A 26,027-nucleotide genomic window follows, 5' to 3' on the forward strand; every position below is an offset into this window, starting at 1 on the left:
GGGACCGTGGAGACCCCAGCGGGAGAGGCGGCAGCCAGAGCTCTCGGGTGAGGCTCCGGCTCGTGAAGACTGCACAGCGCCCCTTCTCCTCGGGACTGCGAACAGGGGCCACCCCGGGGAGAGTGTTTACGACAGCTGAACCCCGCTGGCAGGGGGTAAAAAAATGGTCTACTCCACAGCGAGAAGCTAGCAGCCAACCAAGGTAGTAAATATGCTCGGCAAAGTGATTCCGATGCTGCAAACGCTTTTTTCTACCTGGGAACCCGCTCTCTCAAGTTCACAGAAACCAACCTGATCGAAAAGCTGTTTTCCTGTTGTATTTGGCTGGATGGCGAACTCCAGCTCCGCGTCCATGGTGGTAACTCGGACGTTGATCTAGAAAACAGAATGGAACACATTACACTTAACCGGGTGTTTTTAATAATCTCCGAGTGTCCCACCTGAACTCAACGGTCCTGAGCAACGTGGTGAGAGTATGTCCCTCCTCCACACCCATTCTCATACCTGTCAAGACACACAGACACACACCCCCAACCCCAAAACACACACCACACCACACCCCCCCAGCTCTGTGCCTACGCATGCAGTCTGGATCCAAATGTGTGCCCTCGTGGCTTTAATAAAGCACCTTCACGCTTCGGTCTAAGCTGTTTTTCTACAAAATACTTTGATAACTGTCAACATATTTTCCATACACCGTCTCACATTTTGGCCCTATGACAGCTAAGTGAAGCCGCCTCTGGGCATTCACACCAAGTCTGTAAGTGACAGGAGAGGACAGAGGAGGGTCTGTGCACCAGAATGCTGCCAGCAACTTCAGAAACCACCTCGACAGTGAAGAGAGAAACGGCGAAATGGTCACAGGCACATCGGAGAGGACAGAATACTATGTAGTAATTTGAAAAGGTAATTATGAAGACAGTGGGAACATGGAAGCATTACTAGCAATAGTAAGGTCACAAGGTGGTAGTGATGGGAAGGCCTGAAAAAATGTCTCTAATAGTGCCATACTGTGGTTTAAGGCAATTTATTTCAAGGTCATTTTCCAATTTATCGCTTGAAAAAACCCAGAATTTGCTAGCATATGAAAAACATGCAAATCTAGCTACCTTATATCACGGTCCCAAAGGAAAATAACACAGCAACTATAATGCTCAACATTAAGAAATGCTTGCTTCTCACCATTTTTCACGTGAAATATATAAATAGCTGGATAGACATATATTCCAAATTCGTCCTAACACGGACAGCAATGTAACGAGGACACTGACTGACTGACTGTATTTATTATTTTTAAAAAATATTTATTTATTTATTTAATTAATTTTTGGCTGCGTCGGGTCTTAGCTGCGGCCACACAGGATCTTCCTTGCAGCATGCAGGATCTTTTGTTGCAGCGTGCGGGCTTCTCTCTCTAGTTGTGGCTCGCGTGCTCAGCAGCTGTGGCACGTGGGCTTAGTTGCCCCGCAGCATGTGGGATCTTAGTTCCCCAACCAGGGATTGAACCCGTGTCCCCTACATTGGAAGGCATATTCTTAACCACTGGACCACCAGGGACGTCCCCTAAATGTATTATTTAGCTTCCTGATATAAGCACTAAAAAGTGGTGAGTTCCGAATGTGTGTCATGCCTTGGCTGGATACTTAAGACTCTGTCTAAGTTGAACAAAAATTAGTCTTTACAAATCATTTTTCCCCTAACACTCAAGACTGTGATGATTGAGAGATACTTTGACACACATACAGCCTGCCTTAAAGGTTTTCTGACTGATATAACATATAGAGAAGTCAGGCATGATTTTCCAGATTTTAATAAACGTTTCCTCTCCAATCACAAGTCTACAAATTAAAGAACTGAAGTTTACTGAGAAGACTAGGCACATTTTGGATTCTTCAAGTTTATTAAAATATAAAAACCTAAGTTTCTTCCTTTTCCTGCCAGCGATAATTTAAAGAAATCACAAAATGGCTGTCACAAAGCAAGTCTCTCTCAATTACGGTTCCAAGGGCACATGAGAGGGATGTGAAAGCAGCCCCAAAGTCAAATGTTCTGTAACAAATGCAGCTCCAAATTAAATTACACTCATAAGCCCACAATGAATGTCACACTCGAAACTGAAGTGGAGGGACGTGGGACTGACAAATGCTGGGCCTCAGATACGCTCTTCTTTCTCTGTTACCTACTGATTCAGAAACTGAACCACCGAACAGTGTGTACCGAATGCCACTACCCTGGTTAAGATGCATATAAGAGACCAGAGGTTCACGCGTAGGAGATTTCAGACTCTAACTCCTACATCTCAATCACCTCTAAATTTGAGGACCAAGAAAAAAATGTCACCTCTGGAAACCAATGCTAATAATTAACATAAAAAAGTGATCGTCACACTATTTTTAACCATTTTGCAAACTCGTTAACAGGAATTTAGAAAAAAACTATTTTAAGGTTCTGAGCTGGTTCATATTTGACTCAAAGTTCACACAACTCTTTGTAAAAGCAAAGAACCCGCAAAATGAATACTTTTGCTGAGATTAGATGTAACAAGCCAGTAGTATGTAGAAAGTGAACTTTCTTAAAAATTAAGTGGATTGGGAAGGTCTGCGCAACCCACAAAAACTACACCTCCCATCACAGGCACTTAAAATGACCATCAGGGCTTCCCTGGTGGCGCATTGGTTAAGAATCCGCCTGCCAATGCAGGGGACACAGGTTCGAGCCCTGGTCTGGGAAGATCCCATATGCCATGGAGCAACTAAGCCCATGTGCCACAACTACTGAGCCTGCGCTCTAGAGTCTGAGAGCCACAACTACTGAGCCCACGTGCCGCCAACTACCGAAGCCCGTGCTCCGCAATGAGAAGCCACCGCAATGAAAAAAGGCCACGCACCGCAACGAAGAGTAGCCCTCGCTCGCCGCAACTACAGAAAAGCCCGCGTGCAGCAACAAAGACCCAACACAGCCAAAAATAAACAAAAAAAAAAAAAAAAAAAAAAAATGACCATCAGCAGCTCCAGTGAGACATTCCGCCAAGCTTCACTTGCTCCGGTCTTTCCAGGGACTCCCTTCCCTGAGCTGCAACACCCAGGCAATCCTGCAGTCTGGTGTATGGCCGCAAACAAAAGCAAGCCAGCGATCAGGCTAAGCTCTTCGGGCTGCAGTCACAGGCACGGCTGGGACCAGTGTCGGGAGGCAGACAGCCTTCCCCTCCGCTATGCCCACCAGCCCCGTGGGAAAGAGCAACGCCCAGCTCTGATCTGGGGAGGCACCAAAATGTTCATTTTCAGACACCCCCTCAAATTACAAAAGCAAGGTAATTTTAATCAATATATGTGTATTTCATTTACAGCGCATGGTCTACAATCTTGAGACCAAGGATGAGACGGGAGAACTCGTGAAAGCTAAACACTCGAATGAACAGCAGGTTAATGATCTCCAGCCAAGCTGCCCTGAAGGACTGGGCGCGTGTCCCTTGACTAGTCGTCACCCTACTCGTGTCTCTCATGGGGTCGGGGGTGAAATGCTGTTCTGGGCCAGCACGAGTGTTCCTTCTGCGAGACTACCTCAAGGACTGCAGGATGTTTATCATCCCCGAGCCCACCCACTAAACACCAGGCATCCCCAGTCCTCTAAAAGTACCCCCCAACACACACACGCACCCCAAAATGCCCTCTGGATACAGGGGATGCTCCTACCCTGAGGATCGCAGCACGGCACTGCCTAAATCAGCAGCATGTTAAGCTGGTCCATGTTTAGAAAGACTATTAAGATTCTTTTAAACTTTATAGATCTGTAATAATGTACTGAGATACAGCATAAACTTCCATCAACGTTTAAGACGGAACATTTACTCAGACGACAGGACCGTTTATATTCATGTTTTGGTCCACTTATCCTGGGGCTTTAGAAGAAATCAGGCTTTGGCAATATTAAGGAAACATACCTAAATCCCAACTCTCCTTTTTATTATCCTGTTAGGTTTCCTTGGTAATCAACTGGGTTTTTTTGTTTTGTTTTGTTTTGTTTTTTTACAATATGTGGTATTATTTATTTATTTTTGCTGTGTTGCGTCTTCGTTTCTGTGCGAGGGCTTTCTCTAGTTGCGGCAAGCGGGAGCCACTCTTCATCGCGGCGCGCGGGCCTCTCACTATCGCGGCCTCTCTTGTTGCGGAGCACAGGCTCCAGATGCGCAGGCTCAGCAGTTGTGGCTCACGGGCCCAGTTGCTCCGCGGCATGTGGGAGCCTCCCAGACCAGGGCTCGAACCCGTGTCCCCTGCATTGGCAGGCAGATTCTCAACCACTGCGCCACCAGGGAAGCCCCTCAATTGTTTTTAGGGAACTCAGTGTGTACCTGGAAAAAGCTAGCACTCGTGTTTGCAGTGGTGCCACAGAAATAAAGTGGGATGATATGGTTATGCATGATAAATGTGAGAGTGGTCCCACGAAAAGCTGGAGGTCCAGGGTAAAACGTATCACCACACAAACCCAAACCACGTGCAAAGGCTGGAGAAAAGCACATGGTTTGCAATTTTTATTGTCTTCGTATTTCCCCCTAGATCACACACTTTTCTCAAAGGCAATATTCTCTGAAGGCAGCAAAATCACATAGTAATGTGCGGTACAGGTGTGTACAGTATGCAGTTAGCCATTTAAAATCTACCCACCAAAAGGGCAATGTTTATGCCAGGCTGGTCAAAATACTGAAACCCTTTCTAACATTCTGCTCTGTTTGGTGGGGGCAGTGGTGATAAAAGTTTAATTCTGCCCACGTACCCCAATCCATTACGTACACACAGAGAACCATGTGGTTGGTGTAGATGATAATTTAGTAATTCATGTCTCTCCTCCAAATGCTACTCCTTTTGAAGCTATGGCACAAAGCTGTAGTTAGAGTTTCCAAAATGTTAGAATCTAAAAGGAACCAGACATAATCATACTCCACTATTTATAATGGAAATTCATAAGTTTCAGTATGAGAGTTACATTAGCACTCTACGGATTTAAAATAACAAGGTTTTTTTTTAAACAGCTATATACTGGGTCAGCATTTCAGAGTAAGATAATGTATCCTAGACACAAAACTTGGTATTGAAGGTGTCTGAACCCCTTGAGGAAAATGAGGTTTTTAATGAGTATTTGTGTGTTTTTCACACTGACCATATTCAGCAGAAAAATCTTTTTTGCCTCTGATAGTAGCCCGCTTAGTAGGAGTTTTCATTTCAATAAGAGAGGTAGGTTTCTGATCTATTACTGAAATATCAGTATATGCAAGAGACAAATGCCTAAGAACAAAAATAGCAATGAATTTCGTTTTATTTCTAAAACAAGAACTAATGAAACTAGCCAGTAAAGCTTCTTAAATTTAAGCAAAACACCAGGCATTTTTTTTTTCATGAATATAATGACTGGTGTTTCACAGGTATTTGCACCAGACCACTTAACTATATAACGCGTATCTCGTTTAATATCAGGATTCAACACATAAACCTACTTACCTTTGCCTTAGTTAATGAAGATGACGAATACCTAATTGTAATACTCCCTAATCTCCTTCTGCTTAATAATCTACTCTTTTAAAAATTCTATTTGCTATTCTCATTATGGGTTAGCTCAGCTCAAAACTACCATCAACAGGCTGAGGAACCATAATAGCTTTCACCTTCTGCTCCCAGCGCACTCCAGCAGGTCGGCACCGTGCATGCCTTCGAGGCACCAATCAGCGCCTCCTGGCGGGGGGGGGGGGGGGGGGGGGCCGCTGCCGCTTACGACTTAAATAGGTGGCCCTCAAATAGATGTCACACACCCCAGTCCTTCAGGACTAAGCATTAGAATCCCCAGAGCAGCTTCTCAAACACCTGAGTTTCTGGGCCTCAACCCAAGAACCTGTATTTTTTAAAAGCCACTCAAGTGATTCTGAGGACCAGCCAGATTCACTGATCCCTGGAACAGTGGGCGAGAGCCTGGGAGCCCTGAGGCCCCATGGCACGGTGACCTGCGAAGGCCTTCCTCCCTGGGGCCTCAGCCCCCTGATCTGCAAAGAGAGGGTCTGGGTTAGATGACCTGAGTCCTTTCCAGCTCTGAAATGCTCGGTCTAAAGTCCAAAGGCCCAAGGTGAGATGCAATCGGAGCTAGAGCTGTGCACGTGCAGAGGGAATGGGAAGGTTCGTAAGAAAATAAGTAACTACGTGCCACTATTACGAGCCGGCTGGGAGGCTGTTTGCATGGACAAAGGAAAAGCTCACACCTGTTTTCACATTTCCAAGGACGAGGATGTAACTCTCTAACCAGACACACGATAGTACAGGTTTTATTGCTCCAATGCAACGGACAGCTCTTTTTCCAATAAAAAAGGGAATTAAAGGTGTTAAACCCCAAGCTGTTTTTTTAAAAATATAAGTTCAATAACAATTCGCCCTGTTAAAATCAAATAAATCCACCGTCCCCGCTTTGCTGGGCAATCACGGGACACAGGCCTGACAGCAGGCGGTGGGCAGGATCGCCTCCGGGCCTAGCCCCAGTCTGAAGGAGGCACTCCCAGCTCCTTTATAAAATGGAAATGACTCTATCTGTAAGGGGTCTTCTAACATTCTGTAGCTTAATTATAGGAGTGGCTTCGGACACCAACCAAATCAGTGGCTGTGTAGTTTCTGCAAAATTATCTGAATTTAAAGAGAGAGGGACAAAGCATGGGGGGTGGGAAGGCAGTATTTTCAGGTCACACAGGTTAAGGTTCTCTATTTCTTTTTCTTTCTTTCTTTCTTTAACTGAAAGGCTTTGAGAGTCTTTGCCGTATTAATGCAAGTTGTGAAATTCCCAGGTGGTGCCTCAGTCTAGGTCTCCCAGGTTCTTCTGCCTACAGGCCCCCATGGAATGTCCCAAAGGACCAGAGTATCTTTCACGGTGCTCTTAGGAAGAACATGATTTTTGAGTCTTCTCGGTTTAATTTTTTCAAAATGGTGTCTAAAACGCCTTCTAAACGTCCGAGAGATGTAGAAAAGATACCGAGTTGACAATAAAATACTGTATTTTACTTCTAACCCACGTACGATTGCTGAATTTTTGGCTGTCAAATTATCTCACTCCTTATTTTCCTCATTTTGGTAAATAAATCTAGTCCTGCAATTTTTCCTTTGAGAAATGTCTACTTCCTCCTGAACTACTTTAAACTTCGTGTAAGAAAACCTCCCGCCCCCATCACACTTTTTACAGAATAAATTCACACCATACTAAAGACCAAGACAGGAGGGAAAAGTTCAAGACCAGTTCTTCCACACACTTTACAGACAAGCAGCCGTTTTACATCTTCTTAGACTAACCAGGTTTAGGTAATTTTAGTAGCCAGGACACTGCAGGGGAAATAAAAGTTTGCAGTGATTTTCCTATGTACGCGGAATCAGGAAAACCACGAAAGGGAAATTCAAAGAGTAACATCTGAATGTTTGAATTGCAGGCAGTGGATTCAGTGATAACAGATTAATCCCTGTATTATCACACCTGCAGTTACTCAAAAATTAGTCTGAGTAGAACTCTCTAAGCACTGCCAGGATTACACTGAGAGCTTGACCTTTCACGGTCATTTAAAGTGGCCGTGCTGTTTTCCAACATTCCCGCCCTCTTCTGGAGGTGCCACTTCAGCAACTTCTACAGCTTTCAAATATCTGGGTAAGACCTTTCAAATACTTCAAAAGGCTCTGACAGGAAGTAGTATGGTAAACTTTCTCCCACAAATGGGGGAAGAAACGCAGGGGAGTATGATGAGGAAAAATTCTCACAACTGAAATGAATTATAAAACCTTCTTCAGATGCTACCTTGGTTCACTTCATTGAATAATTACTGAGACAACATTGTATTTTGATTTTCATCATTGAGTCATTACTCTTTACAAGAGCTTTGTTGAAATGTAACTTACATCCCATAAAATGCACCCATTTAGAATATGCAACTGAGTGGCCTTTAGCAACTTCAGAGTTATGCAACCAATCCCACTATCTAATTTTAGCACATTTCATCACCGCAAAAAGAAACCCCACGCCCGCTGGCACTCACTCCCGTAACTCCTTCCCCCCAACCCTGGCAACCAAGAATCTACTTTGTGTCTCCACAGAGTTCCCTATTTTGGACATTTCATAGAAACAGAATCATACACTATGTGGTCTTTGGTGACTTGCTCCTGTCACTTAACATGTTTTCAAGATTTATCCAGGTTGTAGCACGTATCAGCACTTCATTCCTTTTTTTTTTTTTTTTTTTTTTACTGCCAAGTAATATTCCACTATCTGGATATCTCACTTTTGTCTCTATATACATTCATTGCTGATGGACATTTGGGTTGAGGATCTTACTGTTTTCTCTGTTACTTTAGTGATTATAAATATGAAACAGCTAGAAAACAAGTCATTTGAACTAGACCATGGTCAATTTGGTATTCAAATTGATAAGAAAACAATTTTAGGGGCAAACAAAGATGAAAGAAAATTAATTTTTTAAAACTAAAATTCAACTTCAGTTCACTGTTTCATTTAAGTTGTGAGTAAAAATACGCTACGTTCTCAGGAAGGTGCCACAGCTGCTAAACAAACCGCTGTGACCACAGCAGGAAACACGTCTCCTCCAGGTGCACACTCGCGCTCCCCTGAGGCCAGCAGTCATTCCAGCCGCAGGAACTGTAGTCAGCCCCTTCCCTTAACAAACCAGGAGCCAGCTCGGGGGAGAGGGGAGAGCCCAGGCTCTTGTAAATTTTGAGCAGCAAACTGAGTCTTGTTTCACACTTAACTCCAATTGGTGCCGAACTCGTCATCGCCCAGCACCCAATTAAAGTACCAGAAAAAAAATTTTTTAACGGAACACTATCTTTGAATTTTGCTTTCTTGGATGAACATTAACCCCTCCAGAGCCCTGCTCACTGCGGCAATACCAGACAGGCTTCATGAAGGCTGGTGTCTGTTAGCAAGTGCACAGGAAGCATGGCCAGCCACATCTCATATGCTACTCTCCCCAGGCCCTCAGTGCTCCTCAAACTTGAACACACAAAAGAATTACCTGGAGAGCTTGTTGAAACAGCTTCCTGGGCCCCAGGCCCAGAGATTCTGACTCGGGAGGTTGGGATGGGCCCATCCATCTCCAGCTCCTCCCATCTCATAAGCAAGGCCACACCCACACAGACCCTGCCCTCAGGGAAAGAGGCTAGGCTAGGATCCTGAACAAGCAAAGGGCCACAACTCCTTCTGGCAAGATTAACGTCTGCACTGCTACTATTTATACTCCATTATGTGAAAATACCTTTACTAGACTTTCGTTCAGTACTAGACCTAAACTCGCAGAGGCAGGTTTTTCTTAATGAAACTGTATCTCTACAGAGGGATGCCAATTTTTGTACTCTCTTTGGATCCTGATCTCCTTATCTTTAAGATAAAAATCAGTCTCATGAACATACTGCAACTCAATAAATCACAGCATTAGCGATGACACACAGTGGTCATTTACAAATAATAACCACCCTCCGTAAAACATTACCAGTAACTCAGCAAACCTTAATCAGCTTAATGTAGAAATGCAGACCTGTGAATTTAGCCAATTTAGAAGGCAAAGTTGGAAAGCCCCAAAGGCAATGGAATTTTTGATTTTTAGCTCTTCTCTGTCCGTATCACTAACCCTTTACAGGCTGTCACGGTAATGGCTAATAGAGATAAGTTTGTTTCTATCTATTAAATAAAATGAATGTTCGTCTTAGTTAAATGTGCAACACTGCTCCCAGTAACACTGTTTATATAAACAACAAAATTCTATAAAAGTAGTTGCCATTAAAAATCCAATGACCATAGTTTACATCGTTATAGTTTCTAATAAGCACGCAGTTCTTTAGAAGTGTCCAACTTCTAAAGTGGACACTTTAGTGTGTCCACTTTAAAGTGTCCTTTCTATTCAAGAAAGGCAGCCGAGAAAACACCCTGTTGTGCACCATTCCTTTAAGCATGGAGAGGTCAAAATAAAAACCAATGTCAAAATATTAAAACACTGTACAGAGAGAAGACAAGTAAAATAGCAATGTGGTTCTTAAAACACAACCTTTCATTAACTGGAGTCAAGTCCGTAGTAACCTGATACTGACTGTACTGGCAGACGTCAACTCTGCTGTCAGTCAGGAAGGAGGCATTGGTCTCTCTAAAATGCTGCCAACAACAGCAGCATCCACATGTCACCAGGTGCCTGAAGGCAAGCTGGCCTCAAAGTTAGAAACTTCAGGGGTACATGTGTAAGCTCGAGCTCTTAACATCAGACTTCTTGAGGTTTACTGACCTTTACAGAAGGTGTGAATAACAGTGTATCTTACTAATAACGCTATGGCAAACCTGACCACCAATGGATAATAACTTTTTAAAATTAGTCTTTTTTTTTTTTTTTTTTGCAGTACACGGGCCTCTCACTGTTGTGGCCTCTCCCGTTGCAGAGCACAGGCTCCGGACGCGCAGGCTCAGCGGCCATGGCTGACGGGCCCAGCCGCTCCGCGGCATGTGGGATCTTCCCGGACCGGGGCACGAACCCGCGTCCCCTGCATCGGCAGGCGGACTCTCAACCACTGCGCCACCAGGGAAGCCCTAGTCTTCTTTTTTGAGGTTAAAGAAGAAACTGAGTGAAGGTGAAGAAAATGGCTTGTTAGGCTTAGGAAAAATTATCAAATGCCAAAGAAAACTGGCCATCTAGCTCCACAAATCTTGCAAAAAGTCTACGGAATTAATCAGAACACAAAGTGCCAGGCGGTGCAGTAAGAATTCCGCGCACCATCATTCTGTCTGTAGCACAGCCAACCAAGACAGATGGGCAGCACAGACACAAACTCATATTCTAATCAAGTATTCATATAATTGTACGATACCAGGATAATAAATACACCAGCCTTTTATTGCCTAGTAACAGGAATGATAAAACCATCGAATGTTAGGGCTGACAAGAGTCCACTCGAGACAACTCCTAAGGAGGTCGAAGTGCTGGCCCGCAGTTCCTGTTATCCGCACTTCCCAGGAGTCACGGACCGGTGCTATTCCCGGGGCTACGGTGTCCGGAAAGTCACCGAGAAGGAGCGGGGGTGCCTGTGTCAGCCGCTCCCAGCCTCCCTCCCGCTGTCCATCTCAGAGCTCCAGATACTCCAGCCCCTGTGGCTGTGGTCGCTCCCCCAGCAGGAAAATTCAAGCTCTGCGCCGTGTGGACTGAGGCTCACAGCTGATGAGAATAACTCCAAATTCCCGGTAGGTGCTATCTATCAAGAACGTGAATTAACCTACCACAACCGAGTGCCTCAGGCGAGGTCGTGGACCTTTGGGAGTCCAACAATCCTGCCCTCCCCGCCCACTCCTTCTCCACCAGGTGTGAAAAAGCAGCCATGGATCAGTGTCCGCCCAGCTGCTAATCGCTAATGAAAAGTAAGGTCATAACTACAGAGTTCAGTGTCAAACGAGCCAACCTGACTCTATTATGAACCACATAGCTGTAAGCAGTTTCTTAGCTCACGTCTTCCGAGAATCGCAACGCCCTAGGGTAGGCACTTAACTTCATTTTACAGAGAATTCAGTACCACTTTAAGGAGTACTGAGGATAACTTAAAGGTAACCATGAAAACCAACACTACATACCCCTCATCTCCTTTTCCAAGCTGCTCTCTCCTCCGCCACCATTAGGCTAAGCTTACAGTGTAAAAGCTAAGTCCTTAATATGCTGTGGACAATAACAGGGCAGAGTGAGACATGAAAGCTGGGCCTTGGAATTTCCCAACAACTTTTGTTTCGGGTATCTACATTATGTTATACTGTATACCCTGTTTTCATGTTATATACATGTATATGTTCTAGGCAGAATAATTTAAAAAGGGGGGCGGGGTAACTGTTTCGTAGGGTGACTCTAAATGGGTATTGCTTGGTGAGAGGTAAAAAGTTATCCTAGTCTGACTACCTTCTTTTAAAGGCTGAGAAACTGCGGCCTAGAAAGGCTCATGCGATTTCCTTACCTACTAAAACTGTTTATGTTTGTATAGCTCTTACATGTTAGTCCTAAAGTTGTATCTTTCAATGTAAGTCAATGACTTTAAACTTTTGAATTGAAAAGTTTGTATTTTCAAATTCCAGGGTGAAAATTATGTGACGTATATATACAGACAGATATAGATAGGAAGAGCTCAGATCCACTAATATCTATCGCATAATTTCGAGAACATGAAATGAACTCCCAAGTCTTTCTAAACAGCTCCTTTTGCCTCTGAAAGTAAGCCACTTCCTGCCCCCAGACCCACTTCCTGTCAGCCAAGCCTGCTTAGCAATACAAAAAGTGAACAAACCAGTCCTGTCTGTGCTCAATATAACTAGAGAAAAATCATGACCTTAGAGCTGGAAGGGAACTTTCTGAACAGTCCCACTAAAAAGAGGGTCACAGTTCCCTCCTCTACTGTAAAACCGGGGTTTGGGAAACAGCTTGTGCTAAGCCCTCCCCACTGTTCACCAGGCTAAGGCACTAATTTTGGAAGGAGGAAATGGAAGGCAGTAAGAAACTGCTTTCCAAGCATCTGACAAAATGAAAGGACTGTCATTCTCACCCAAGTTCCAAATCCGGGCTGCGGGGCAACACTGGTGGGGATTTCCTTACCTGCTAATGGCATGTAAAAATAATATTCCTAATACCTATTGGCTGTCGATTTTTAAGATCTTTTTTGGGGAGTGTCTGTAAGTAGGAACTGATTTCTTCTACACACAGGGGAATGACATGCACTCTGTGTGTAAATTTAAACTAGGACACTTGGACACCACTTTCCACAGGAAGGGGTAAATACATAATCAGAGAATGTTACATTCTGCTAAAGAAACTGTTCCTTTCTAGAAACACAAATAATCATTATCCCTCTCTCCTCTTCCCGCCCCAAGGGAGGCAAAATAAATTATCGTTCAAGGTCACTTTATCTAATAAGCTTCTGAAGTCTTGATTCTGTAGTATGTCATTTCAGTTTTACTAGGTGTGTCATACATATTTCAGCACCGATTTAGTTCACTGAAAAGTGAGGTTAATTATATCCACGAACTTAGGATCCCATAAAAGATGCAAAGTAAGGGACAGGGCCAAGAGGGCTATCACATGGTACGATGGATTTTAATTCCAGGCTCGTAAAACATAGGAAATTAAAGGCCTACAGACTAAACCTCATTCCACCTGGAGTGGACTGTTTTCTTTGTAAATTTAGAAGTCTCTGAAGAGTTTTCTAATCTGGTGGGAGGAAAGCCTATGGAAGAATGAAAGTGTCAAAACAACATAATTCCTTTGCTAACCTGCTGTTTTAGGGAAGGGCATATAAAATAAGCCATACTTAAACCTGCGTCATTTCTGAAATAAATCTTTGCCCCTAGTTAAGATCACATGTGCCGTAATATTTCGCAGTATTAAAGAACATTTCTCCTATAAGGAGCTTAGATAAGATATATTTGAACTTGACCAAAAAGTCTTTACTTTTGCTATCTATCAAAAATAGAGAGTAAGACCCCAATAGTTTTATTTTTTTAAAGTCCAAGCTAAATCAGCCAGCTAACAAAATCTGCTCGAATAAGCCACTTCAACTGAATATATGCTTTTTTAAACCACTCTCTGAAATTATATGAAGTTTAAAAAAAAAAAAGACCTCTTCAATTTGTACTCTGTCCCAATCAAGTATGCTACATCCCGAGTGGGATTAGAATTATGCACCTAATTCCTTGATTGGGAGTAATCCTCTCGCCCACCTCGCCCCTGCAGCTCATGGGCTGCTGCATTTACTCAGGGTCTCAGCCCCTCACAGCCTGCCCCCATCCCCAGTCCCAGCACAGACTGCATACTCATCTCTTAAAACGGCTGCATACAATTCCACTAAGTAATGCCCCACACTTGAGTGTGCTCACTTCCAATTTTCAGCTTTGAGAATGCTGCTATTGAGACAATGACCTATTTCTAGTTGGGTCACCCCCTCCCCCATCAAAAAAAAAAAATCGTGGGAATACAGAGCCGTATTGGAACTAGCCGGGAACAAACAGTTCTGTGCGTTTCCAAGTCGACTGCAATTCTGACTAGAGCTCTCCTTTAATAAAAGGTGTGTGGAGGGCGAGAGGGCCCAGGTGGGATTAAATCAGTCCCTCATCTGATCAGAACACCAAAGGTCTAAGAACTGCGGTTCTGCTCCGGGGATCCATGGAGAACTGCTCCCTGGTACCCACAGCAGGCAGGGCAGGCTCCCTGGGAACCCAGACCCCAGGGGAAGGAGCGTCCCTTCCCGCTTTCTCTCTCTAGTGACTCATGGATTTGGTGATTTGAAAAGTGACAGCATCTTTCCCTTCCACCCCTATAATGTGCTTTTAAAAAACCACCTTTGAGGGCTTCCCTGGTGGCGCAGTGGTTGAGAGTCCGCCTGCCGATGCAGGGGACACGGGTTCGTGCCCCGGTCTGGGAAGATCCCACATGCCGCGGAGTGGCTGGGCCCGTGAGCCACGGCCGCTGAGCCTGCGCATCCGGAGCCTGTGCTCAGTGCGATGAGCTGCAGCGTGCTCTGCACCCACCTATGACACGGCTACTTCTCTTCCAGCATTCTTGACTCAGTTACTCTTTCTACCACTTAAAACACATTTTTTTTTTTTTTTTTTTTGCTGGCACATTTTAAGACCATTGTGTATCATTTCACTTGTAAACACTTTGGTATGTAGGCCTAATGGACTTTAAATATGAATATATTTTAAGCTTACACACATATATATATAAGCATACACATATATAAAACCACCACACCACTATCATAGCCAACATAATTAAAAACTATTCCTTAATATTTAAAGTTTAGTCAATATTCAACTGTTCCCCATTGCCTCAAAACTCTCTTTTTACAGTTGATTTGTTCAAATCATATAATGCCCTTTGGAGCTTTGTCATCCCATTATATTTCCAAACTGCCCTGTTTGGCCAGTTTCTTAATAGACATCAAGTTTTCCCCACCTTATCTCCCCATCTAAGTCCCACTTAAGTGTCTCACCCAAATAGCAATGCATTATGTAAGCAGATACTTGAACGCCCAAGAAACAACATCCATAATTATGTAACCAAGGCAATGAAACATCTCAACAAGGATACTAGGCTAACATACGTATTACATTTTCACAAATAAAGAAGTGGTTTCAATTTAAAATTTGTCCTAAGCTTTTATCAAGTGATCTGTGATTCAATTTTCTCTTTAAAAATGTAAGGAATAAGGGCAACAGGAGAGGCCACACAGTGAGAGGCCCGCATACCGCAAAAAAAAAAAGTAAGGAATAAGACTGGATATCCTTCTAAGACTTATTTTATTAAAAAAAAACCCTATAGATGCAATAATGGTACAACAGGCAAAATATTATTCAAAAAGTATAAATTTCACCAAACCACATGCTTGAGAAATGATGGAAGAATCCAAGCAGGTATGGCAAACGACGATATACTTATCACCAAACCTAGGTGAAAACAGGTCCTTGGAGAAATATCACCTTGGCTCGTGGTGCAATGTCGAGTGATTTACCAAAAAACAAACAAAAATATGTCACGATCTGCCCATTCCTAAGTCGCTCTGCCCATTCCTAAATCACTCTGCCCAACGGCTTTAACTCTTCACGCAACAGGAGTCAGTGGAAAGAACAAAACTACCTGTACCTCTTGGCAAAGCCGGGATGAGAACTGACCTCAGCTCCCACCACTCCCTGACAGCAGGTATTTGTCTTCTCCACTACAGTGCGGGCGTCTTGAAAGCAGGTACTGCTCCCCTTTTGTGCACTAATGTATCCCCAGGGCCTAAAAAACCTGGCGCACAGTAGGTACTCTACTTGTTGAATGGACAAAGGAATTTTATGGAGGGATGTGGGAGCAGGAGAAAGGGGAGGCCCAATCTATTGCATCATTAGTCTAAGTCAGAAAAAAAAAAATGCCCATCATGAGGTATGAAAGCTTTTAATCGGATTAGAATTCAGTAGTTCCAAGTGGAGTCGGCCACCTTTTTACTCTGTCCTCTGTGCCAGGCAGGTCCTCGGATCCTGCCTCCCAGATGAGGAAGCAGGGCTCAGGGAGGTTGGGATGCTCGCCCGAGGTCGCGCACTCAGAGGCAGGCCTGTTCACCTGCTCGCCCATCCTCCTTCCCCGTATTTATCTGCCAATAAGGCAAAGCATTTAAAGTTTGTTCTAGAAGCAGATAACGATGCTTTCTCCTCCCCCAAACCACCTGGCTTCTCACTCTGTGGCCAGGAAAGATAGAAAGCGAAGAAACAAGTATCTATCACTGTTAAGGGTAGAAATAAGTTGAAGTACATAAAGCAGCAAGGGGTAGACAGTGAGGGGCTCTTCCAATCGGGGATCAAATTATAAAACTATCTACACTCAAACTTTCAGACACAGACAATAGTTAATTTTAAACGATCAGTGATAAAAACACAACTCATTCATCTAACATTCTCTTTCCAACTCAAACACCAGGTACAAATTGCTTTCTTTTAGCATACGCCAGAAACCTGTCATCACACAATAGTTGGGACACAAGACACTACCACCTTCTCCATAGAAACAAGACCCACGGAACAGCAGCCTTGTTTAAAACATGACCTCAGCCCCAGCCATGCCTGCTCCTTGGTGACAGCACTCACAGTACACGTCCAGGCTCAGGCCTGTGACGCACTGGACGCAGACGAACAGAACAGGTTCTTTGTACTTAGGCAAAAAATTTTTAAAAATTGGAACCAATGGGGTGGATCCGCTTCCAAATATTATTAGCTTAGTCATTAAATATATACAAGGTTGTAACAAAGGCTTAACAACAATTACTTTTATCCTAAAGCAGGGGTTGGCAAATCTTTCCGGTAATGGGCCGGACAGTAAGTATTTTAGGCTTTGGGGGCCGTATTTGGCACCGGCTGCATGTTCTTGTTGCTTTGAAAAATCCCTTTAAATTGTAAAAAACCAATCCTAGCCAGGTGGCCCACGCAAAAACAGGCCACAGCCAGATGTGGCCTTTACCTACCCCATCCTGAAGTAAAAACAATTATTTACAGTATCTGATATGACAATTTTTTTGGTCTTGACAGTTTCAAACCGATCATCTCTCAGGCAAAAACAGAAAAGAAAATTAGGTTGTGGAAAGTGACTTCAAATTTAACAGAATGGAAAGCAAAGTCTCACACTGTTTATTACAGTTTCATCCTTTATCAATAAAAGTCGGATCAAGGTCAGAAAATTTTCATTTTGCTTTTAAGGTTTGTTTTCTCAAGTATATTAGGTTAAAAAGATAATTATTATGTTAATGCACATTTCCTTTGAAACAGCGTTACTGTTTATCTATAGGTGTTTAAAAGGTCTTGGAGAATGCAATGTGAATCATAATCCAAGGAAAACAGAACTGACCACTGCTGCTGCCTGAATTCACCAGTGCCCAAAGGCAGAAGGGTAACTCCTATGCACCCCTCAACACCCACCTGAAGAATCTCACCCAGCTGGGAGGCATTCCCTGGCTCTCTAGGGTACACAATATTCTGTATCTCTATTACCACACTTACTATACTGCACTGCAATTCTTTGTTTACATATCTGACTCCCCTATTAGACTGAGAATCCCTTCAAGGCAAAAACCTATCCTATTTATTTTTATAGACCTGGCACCTAGTGCATATAATAGGGCTTCAATAAATGAGGAAGGAACCCATGTGACCTACAAGGGAATACTGACAACTAGAAGACACAGAAGACATAGAGGATGAGAAGGAGATAAAGTGTTCCTTTTTACTAAATAACTCAAATGTTTCACGTTGCTGTTTCCCTCGGAAGATCTATTGACAAACTTTACCTGGTTTATAGCAACTCAGGAACTAAAGCCCTTAGCTTTAGCTACAGGTTGCACTGAAACGTTTGTAAAATATGTTTCAGGGGAAAAGAGCACACAGGAAATAAAGCTTACAGCATCTGAATATAAATTGTTTGGATTTCATAGGTATAAGCTCTATCTCAGTTTATCTCACGTTCTTTTCACTTAAAAACTTTGTTTTTTTACTTCCATTTTACAAATGACGAAACTGAGGTTCACAGAAACTAAATGGCTTGCCAAAGTACAGGTAAATATAATAAATTAATTATGAAACTATTCTTTTTACAGCTCTTTGCATTTTTACTTAGAAAAATTATGTATATTAATTATATATTAAGTACTTCACTTTATAGTCAGAAGTCTCTAACTCACATCACAGCACAATGTTTATTTTTCTTTCTTTCTTAAAAAAAAAAACTACAGAAGTCTGGAATAAAATCTTTATTCTTTACATCAAAAGCCATAGATACTAAGCATGTTAGAAGGAAAATAATGTCAACCTTCTGGTCTCTTCAGTAAGTATTCCATATTTAATTAATAGTGGCAGACACACAGTGTTTAAATTATATAAGTATATATATATTTTAACATCTTTATTGGAGTGTAATTGTTTTACAGTGTTGTATAGTGTTTAAATTAAAAACTGATTGGAGTGGCTGAAGAATCCCAAGTGTAGTTACTACTGAAATTAAATAAAATATAGAGGATAATTCAAAATGCATTCACTGATTTTGAAAAAAGACTGAATTCTACTACTTCAGATTAGAGTCGAAATGTCTAAATACTGTAAGAAAGAGGCATATTGAATCATCCAAAGAATCTCCAAATGGTCAGATTCACAAAAGTTTAAGTTAAAAAAAAATTAAAGAACTACGATAATTCACTAAGAATAGTGATGGTGCTTTCCTTTCCCAAACTACAAGTACGAATAAAATTATTCAAAATGTTGTTAGAAATCACAATATTATTTAGGATGGTGACTAAAAGGAGAGGCCGGCACGGAAGGCTAAGAGAAGAAAGAAAAGAAGACAAAGGAATGGGGTCTCTTTGTTCCCTACCATTTAATAGGAAATGTTGGCCTCTTTTTCCCCTTTAGAAACAAAGAGAGCCAAAATTTGACAGCTCGCTAGTCACTGCCAAATTAAACTCTGCAGCTGGACACCTGCAGACAGAAGCTCAAATCTGAGAGATCCTCTCCTGCACCGCAGCTGGTCCTGTCTTTCTGGAGCCTGAGCCCCATCTCCTTTTTCCCACCTCGGCCGCGTTCCAAACACCAATGAGGGCACCCGTGGCGCTAGGAGCTGGGACCGCGTACCCGCCTTCATGAGAGCATGAGAGCCTTCGCCTGGACTGAGGCTCCGGAACCGCACTGGGCTTCGCTGCCCACGCACGACCACCAGCATCAACCCCACCGAGAGAGAGGAATATATAAAAACTGTCCTTTTCCTATGAAATCATCAGAACCGTCTGGGGACCTAAAGCACAGACATCCAGTCCTCCCAGCCCTAGAGATGGGGATTCAGCAGTCCTGTGAGGGATCAGGAAGCTTAACATCTTCAGATAATCGTGTAACCGAATGTGGGAACCCTGTAGTAAATTAATGCTAACTTTGAACTACGTGTGTCTACAGTGTGTACGTACACTCAGGAGGAACATAAGAAAGCTGCTGGATCATTTTTAGTCTATGTGGATTTAAAAATACTATCGTTTAATAAGTCTGGTATTTGTATATATTCTGGCAGGGGGCAGCGGTTACAATAGTGAAAGAAGGTGAGGAGTTCTTTCATCAATCACAGTCACAAATTTATTAACAACATGTACAAACCAAACCCTCAACCTCCCCTCCCACACCCGATCCTTTTCCAGGTTCCTTATCTCAGTGAATGGCACCACCATCCAAACACTTATGCAAGCCAGACACCAGAAGGCAGCCTCGACACCGCGCTCTGCCCCTGCACGGTGATCTATCACCGAGTCCTATCAAGTTCACCTCCCAGACACATGTGCTTCTCTCCACCCGCAGCCCGGCCCTGGTCCAGGCTGCCACCACCTCCCACAGCCCAGCACCTCCTGCTGATTCGGGTACGGCAGCTGCAGTGACCTTCCAAAAGGCTGATCTGATCAGGTCACCTCCTTCCAGTCAAAACCCTTCAGCGCTTCCCCGAGTTAAGCCCCCATGTAGCTGTTTCCCGCCTCGCTGCAGGGTATGTCCCCTGTCTCCCTCCTTCACCTGGAGGACGCCCCTTCACTCTTCACATCGCTCAGCACAGTCACAACGTGCGTCGGGGTGCGTTCCTGACCCCCGATGAGCACTCCCCATATGCACACGCCATCGCACACATTCAAGTTATTCTACGACTACAGTCTGTTCCTCTCACCAGACTGTAAATCCATGACGACAGGGACTGTTTCTGTGTCTGCTCACCTCGGCAGCCTCAACATCCAGCCGCAGTAAACGTCTGCTGAATGAACGCGTGAACGTACAGACACGCTCGCTGTGCCTTCCAGTGTGACGACAAATGACTAAGCCCAGGCAGCGCTCCTTACCGCCACATGGGAAAACCTTAGCTGCCTAACTCACCATCTGCGTACGGTGAAGGAGGGGCACGGGGAAAACAGATCCCATGTGTGCTCCTCAATGGGGCGGGGGGATGTATTAGGATATTCAGTGAATTCTGACCATGTTAAAATATTTAGTGGAAGAGGCTACGTATTCTCAAGAGACAAGGTCATCTCAGAAACTACCTTAAGATTTTGGCATAGGGCAGAATTTTGAACACACTTTCAGAGTTTTCCTACTGAAGGGAGAAAACTTACTTTTACATTAGAAGTTTCCATATCGACAGTTTAGGAATGAACAGCTAAGGCATCCACGGGTGCCACTTAAAGGCAGTTCAGGCTAAACTTCTCAGAAAACAGCTTTAAGAGAGCTTGGCCTTGAGCACAACACCCTTTCTATCCCCAAGCTTGACGGCAGTGGTTTTCCTTCCTGATACCCCACGTCTCCTCTCTGTCACAATGAAGAAAGCGAGTATGGGGGAAAGGAAGAAGGAGGGGAAAGGAGCCCGCTGGTCACCCTCAGCCGAACCGTGGGCAGGAGGGCTGCTTCCTGAGCCAGAGCCCTGGGCACCAAGCCCGTGCCCCTCCCCAGATGACAGGGACACACCAGGCCAAACCGGCCAGCTGGGCAGAGGGCGTGGTGCCTCTGGACCTCAAACCATCCTCCTTCAAAGTCTACTCATCACACAAGAGTAGAGCCCAGAGCCGCTGGGAAAAGCAATGGACCACAGCCCTGGAGTGCCGGCGGGGGGCCGCCCCGGGGGATGGAGCAAGACCTCTCAGTCTGCCTGCCCATCTCTGCACCGGTGGCTTTCCTCTCAGCTGTGTCACACTTTACCTAAGCCTCTTTCCTTCCTGGATGGCTCCCAGCGGGTTTTCCAGCTCCCATTCCAGTGTTTGCCTGTGTCTGGGCTTGGGTCCCAGACTGCAAGCTCCCCAAAGACAAGATCTGTTGCAACCGTCTGTGCGATACCCTGTGCCTGGCGCCGGGGCGACAGATGCTCACTGAACGTGTGGATGTGCAATGTCTTTAACGAGTGGTGATCGCAGAAGCAGTATTAAGAGAAAACGCAGCAAGTAAATATTATTTCATTTATATAACTGTTTTACAAATAGAGTCATCCACTGACTCTGTTCAGACACACCAATCAACAATACTTTGACGAATTCAAGAGGCCTGGAGGAGACTCAACTGGGACTATGCAGACGCAGCCATCTTTATGGTCTGCCTTCAACCCTGTTAAAAATCATCATGGGAAGCCACCTAACAAAATTCTTAATCTGGGCTTAATAGGAATCAATAACCATTTGTTCAAAGGACACATCTGTAGAGCTTGTTATTGGATGCTTCAGCTTTAACATCTACGAGGGAGCAAAAAAACAACAGTAACAAAAACCAGATACTCTATAACAGCCTTAGAAGTGCCTATCAGCCAGTAAGCTCTTAGTGATCTCTGGAGTGGCCCTCATAGGATTCACCTGGAGAAAGACTTAAGTGTATTCATTTTACAAGGCAAAATCTGCAAGATCCTCCCCCACCAAAAAAGAGGCAGGTAGAAATTTCCTATGGAAAACAGCTGTGACTCACGTAAAAGGGGACCTCACAATACCACCTGGAAATAATTGAAAATATTATACAAAATACAGTCTTTCAAAATCTTACTCTGGTTATTGGGACCCTAACATACAAAGATGTTACAAGTTAAGGATGGCTACCATCCTTCCTTAACAGTTCAACAACTATCTTCACTTTGTCGGAAGAACATTTTCCAAGTTTCTGATCCATCATAAAGGAACTTCAAAGCCAAATGAAAACACACCTGCCCTAAGAAATAAAAAGAGAGCCTTAAAAAGGAAGAGCATTCTGACACACATCACAACATGGATGAATCTTGAGGACATCATGCTAAGTGAAATGAGCCAGCCACAAGAGGACAAATGCTGTGTAGTCTCACTTATATGAGGCACCTAGGCGAGTCAACTCACAAAGACAGAAAGTAGAGGGGTGGCTGCCAGGGGCTGGAGGGAGGGGGAGATGGGAAGTTAGTGTTTAATGTGTACAGAGTTTCTCTTTGGAAAGATGAAAAGGTTCTGGAGATGGATGGTGGTGATGGGTGCACAACAATGTGAATGTACTTAATGCCACTGAACCATAACTTAAAAATAATTAAGATGGTAAACTGTATGTTAATGTAAATTTTACTACCAAAATAAAAGAAGACAGAAAAAGAATAGAATTACAGATCCTTATGAGAAAGAAAAATAGTGACAGGAAACAGGTTTACTGACTTTTTTTCTGAGTGATATTTTAAAAGCTGAACTCTGCATCTTTTCTTTTAATGAAATAAAGAAAACTACACCAGGAAAGGTAATCTCCTGATCACTGCTCTGTGTAACACAGCACAGGACTGTGCCCTGAGTAAGATGTTGTGCTTGGGTGTTTTATATCACAGGAATTGTAAACCCTGAACGTCACATGCCAATCGCAAACTGTAAATGAAAAGAAGAATTCTGTGTAGGAAAAAAAATTTCTGCATCACGAATAAATCATCTTGATGATGTAACCTAGGCAAAAGCTCTATTGGCTTCTGAATCTTTTAGCATATTAACATAGTAATTTATTTAACCTAACAGTAAAGTAAAACTTTATTAATAAAGAACTCCATTTAGAGAATCTAAAATTTAACAGTAGAAAAAACACATAAGCACTGACTACAGAACCAACTCGTTTGAAAAACAAGAAATAAATCCCACATGTATTTTATTGCAATTTTTCATGAATCCAGATATTCTCTCCACCGTGATTCAAAACTCCAAAATCTTCTCCCCAATTATCTAGCCACCAGTTCACCTGTGTTAAAGCTGGTAGGACAGATACAACTCTAAAAGAAACGCTGGTCACAAAGAACCTGCCTCGTTCCCACAACTTAAATGAAAGCCTTATATAAAAGCCCAGCCTGGCCACAATCTACCCGAGATGGCAACATAATCAGATGCAGGGGGACAGAGATGGGGGCACAGCAGCGCTCCAGTCAGCTGACGTTTACGATGTGCAGCGGCAGTGCAGGACTAGAGGGCCCAGGAGCCTCCTAATCAAACTCCAGGGCTACCTTCCTTCATCTGCAATTCAAATTCATTACTAAACCTCTTTCAGATAGGAATCCTGCTGCCACCAGCACATTCCCGGGTTAACAGAGCACAGCTTCACGGGCCTGTCGTAAAATGGACTGGAACGAAGCTGCCCCCAGAAGGACAGCGTCTTCTCTGCCGGATGCCCTTTAAAGCGCCAAAGGAAGAGCTGGGGTGCAGCTGGCTCCAGACCCTCGAAGGGAGTTGGCGTGCTCCGTCGGAAGCCACCTGACTCTCCCTGCGATTTAGACTTTTTTTTAGGAAACTTCCAAGTTGCATTAGAATACAGATTTTAAACAGACCGAAACCGCGTAAATGGGGATTCTAATTTTTATAAAAGACCCAAACCACTGGGGGCGGGGCGGGGGCTCGCAAACAAGACTGTAGAGAGAAAAGCATCATAATCTTGTTTTCTCCAGGAGTTCCACAAAGGACCAACTAATAACAAAGAGAGGAGACAATTGACTACTCTTGTCCTCTCGTCCGTTTAGAAAAGAGCTCTATTCTACAAAAAAAACTGCCCCAACACCTCGCCCAGGTAACTCCACTTGAAAATAATGCCCGAAGCATCCGACCCCGCCCAGAAACTGGGTTACTTACTGGTTTCGGCATTTTCGGTTCCTGATGGGTCTTTCTCAGTCTCCTGGAAACACACTCTCCAGCAGCAGCTGAAACGGTTTTCCCGACCTAGAGGCAGAGAAAACCCCTTTAGAGCGCCCAGCAGCCCTCCTCCGGCTCCCGCCGCCGCCCCAAGACTCGGCGCCCACCCCGCGCTGCTGCTTAAGAACCGGCCGGGCGGGCGCCGGGATGAGTCACCGCCCAACCTGCAATTACGGCGGGCCGGGCGGGCGGGACCTGCGCGGAGGGGCTGCGGGGGACCGCGGGGCGAGGGGCGGGCACCCGGCGGGGAGGGGGCCGGGTGGGCGGGGCGGGGAGCGCGGAGCCTGGGCGGCTGGGGAGGGGACCTCGGCGCAGGGCGCGCAGGCAGGCGGGGAAGCCGGCGGCGAAGGGGCACGGGGCCGCTGGACCGGGAGGGGACCGGCGCGGGGGGCGCCGGGGCGGGGGGCGCCCGAGGTATTCCTCGGGGCTTTCAGGAAACCAGACTGGAGCCCGTAAGACTGCAAGTTTCTCTTTGTGAAGCAACCGTTTGCCCCAAGGCTGAAACCGCAACCGTCAAACCTTTGAGAAACACTTTTAAAAAACTGTCCCCGCCCGGGAGCGGCGAGGGCCGCCCGGCCGGGCGAGGAGGGAGGGGGCGCACCCACGCAGACCGGGCTTCGCTAGCATTTGGGAGAGGGACCCGAGGGGACAGAGCAGAAAGAGGAAGGTGGCGGAGCAACCGGGGCGGCCACGCGGGCAGGTTCAGCTTCACCTGCCGTGTGTTTGGGCCGCAGGGAGAACCGCGTGGTCGGGACTCCACCGGCCCAAGACCCCAGGAGCCGGCGGCGGAGCGAGCCCGGCTCCCGTCGGGACCACCGGTCCTGGGCTCGCGCGCCGGCCGCCCCCGCCGCACCTGTCGTCGAGTTCCGGCCACTGTCCCCTCCGCGGAGCGCGCGGCGCGAACCCCCCGGCCCGGCCCCTCAGCCCGTCGACCCCGGACCGCGCGGCTGGCTCACCCGCGACTCCCGCTCAGGACGGCTTCGCTCCCCGCTGTCGGTGCAGTGCGCCCGCGCAGTGCGCCCGCAGCCCGCGCTCCCGAGAGTCGCCGGCGGGGCGGGGCCCCGGGGCGGTGCCCCTAACCGCCCCGCCCGCTCGCTCGCTTGCCCGCCCGCCTGACCTGCGAGGTGCGGCTCACGGGCAAGATGGCTGCGGCCGGCCTCCGCGCCTGGGGGCACTCCCCTCCTTCCCGGGACCCGCCCGCCCGGCGCCCCCGAGGGCCGCGGAGACCCGGGGAGGGGCGCCCTCCGCCTCCCCCCGCTCCTCCCCCCACACACCCCACTTTCGTAAAGACCTCTCCCGCTTCGCTGCCCTTCCCCTTGCCCTTGGAGAAGAACTTCGCCGAGTTCGACTCAGCTCCCGACGGTAGATGTAAAGTGTGAGATTGTTCCGTAGTGGACAGAGGAAGAGCAAGAAAATGTAAATAAGCTTGGAGGAGCCGGCCGGCGGCCACCGAGGAGGTGCTGGGCCGTTTGGGGTCGGCCTGTCCCGTGGTCGGGTCATTTTGTTGTCCTTGCCCCGGGACCGAGACGGGCTTCTGAGAAGCTGGGACCTGGCCGCTGTGTTTCCGTGCACGTGGCCGCCTCCGCGCTCGGATTCGGTGGAGGACACAAGCATTAGAAGGCGCTCCATCGCCGAACGCTCTTGGTTAAAGGACACACTTGTGTACTCTTCTGAGTTTCACTAGCACAAAGCTTATTGAAAAAGAAATCTCCATAGGGAGAAATTCTAGGAATTATTTTAAATATATATATATATATTTTTGTAAATGCTTCTCAAGAGGAATTACACACACACACACACACACACACACACACA

The 26,027-nt window shown here is 45.4% G+C and overlaps 1 protein-coding gene across 1 annotated transcript in view; it reads right to left on the reverse strand.

Moving 5' to 3' along the window:
* The window catches only part of EZR (ezrin), a 49,043-nt gene extending 23,770 nt beyond the window's left edge, over positions 1–25,273 (reverse strand). Inside the window, exons 1-3 of the mRNA XM_029223959.1 lie at positions 25,169–25,273; positions 24,153–24,239; positions 292–375 (exon numbers count right to left, since the gene is read on the reverse strand). Coding sequence (XP_029079792.1) covers positions 292–375; positions 24,153–24,164 — 96 coding nt within the window. The 5' untranslated portion in view covers positions 24,165–24,239; positions 25,169–25,273. The remainder of the gene's footprint in view (positions 1–291; positions 376–24,152; positions 24,240–25,168) is intronic.
* Positions 25,274–26,027: the final 754 nt, after the last annotated feature.

Source organism: Monodon monoceros, unplaced genomic scaffold, assembly GCF_005190385.1.
Source record: "Monodon monoceros isolate NGI ecotype Baffin Bay Population unplaced genomic scaffold, NGI_Narwhal_1 Super_Scaffold_15, whole genome shotgun sequence".
NCBI classification, from domain to species: Eukaryota; Metazoa; Chordata; class Mammalia; order Artiodactyla; family Monodontidae; genus Monodon; species Monodon monoceros.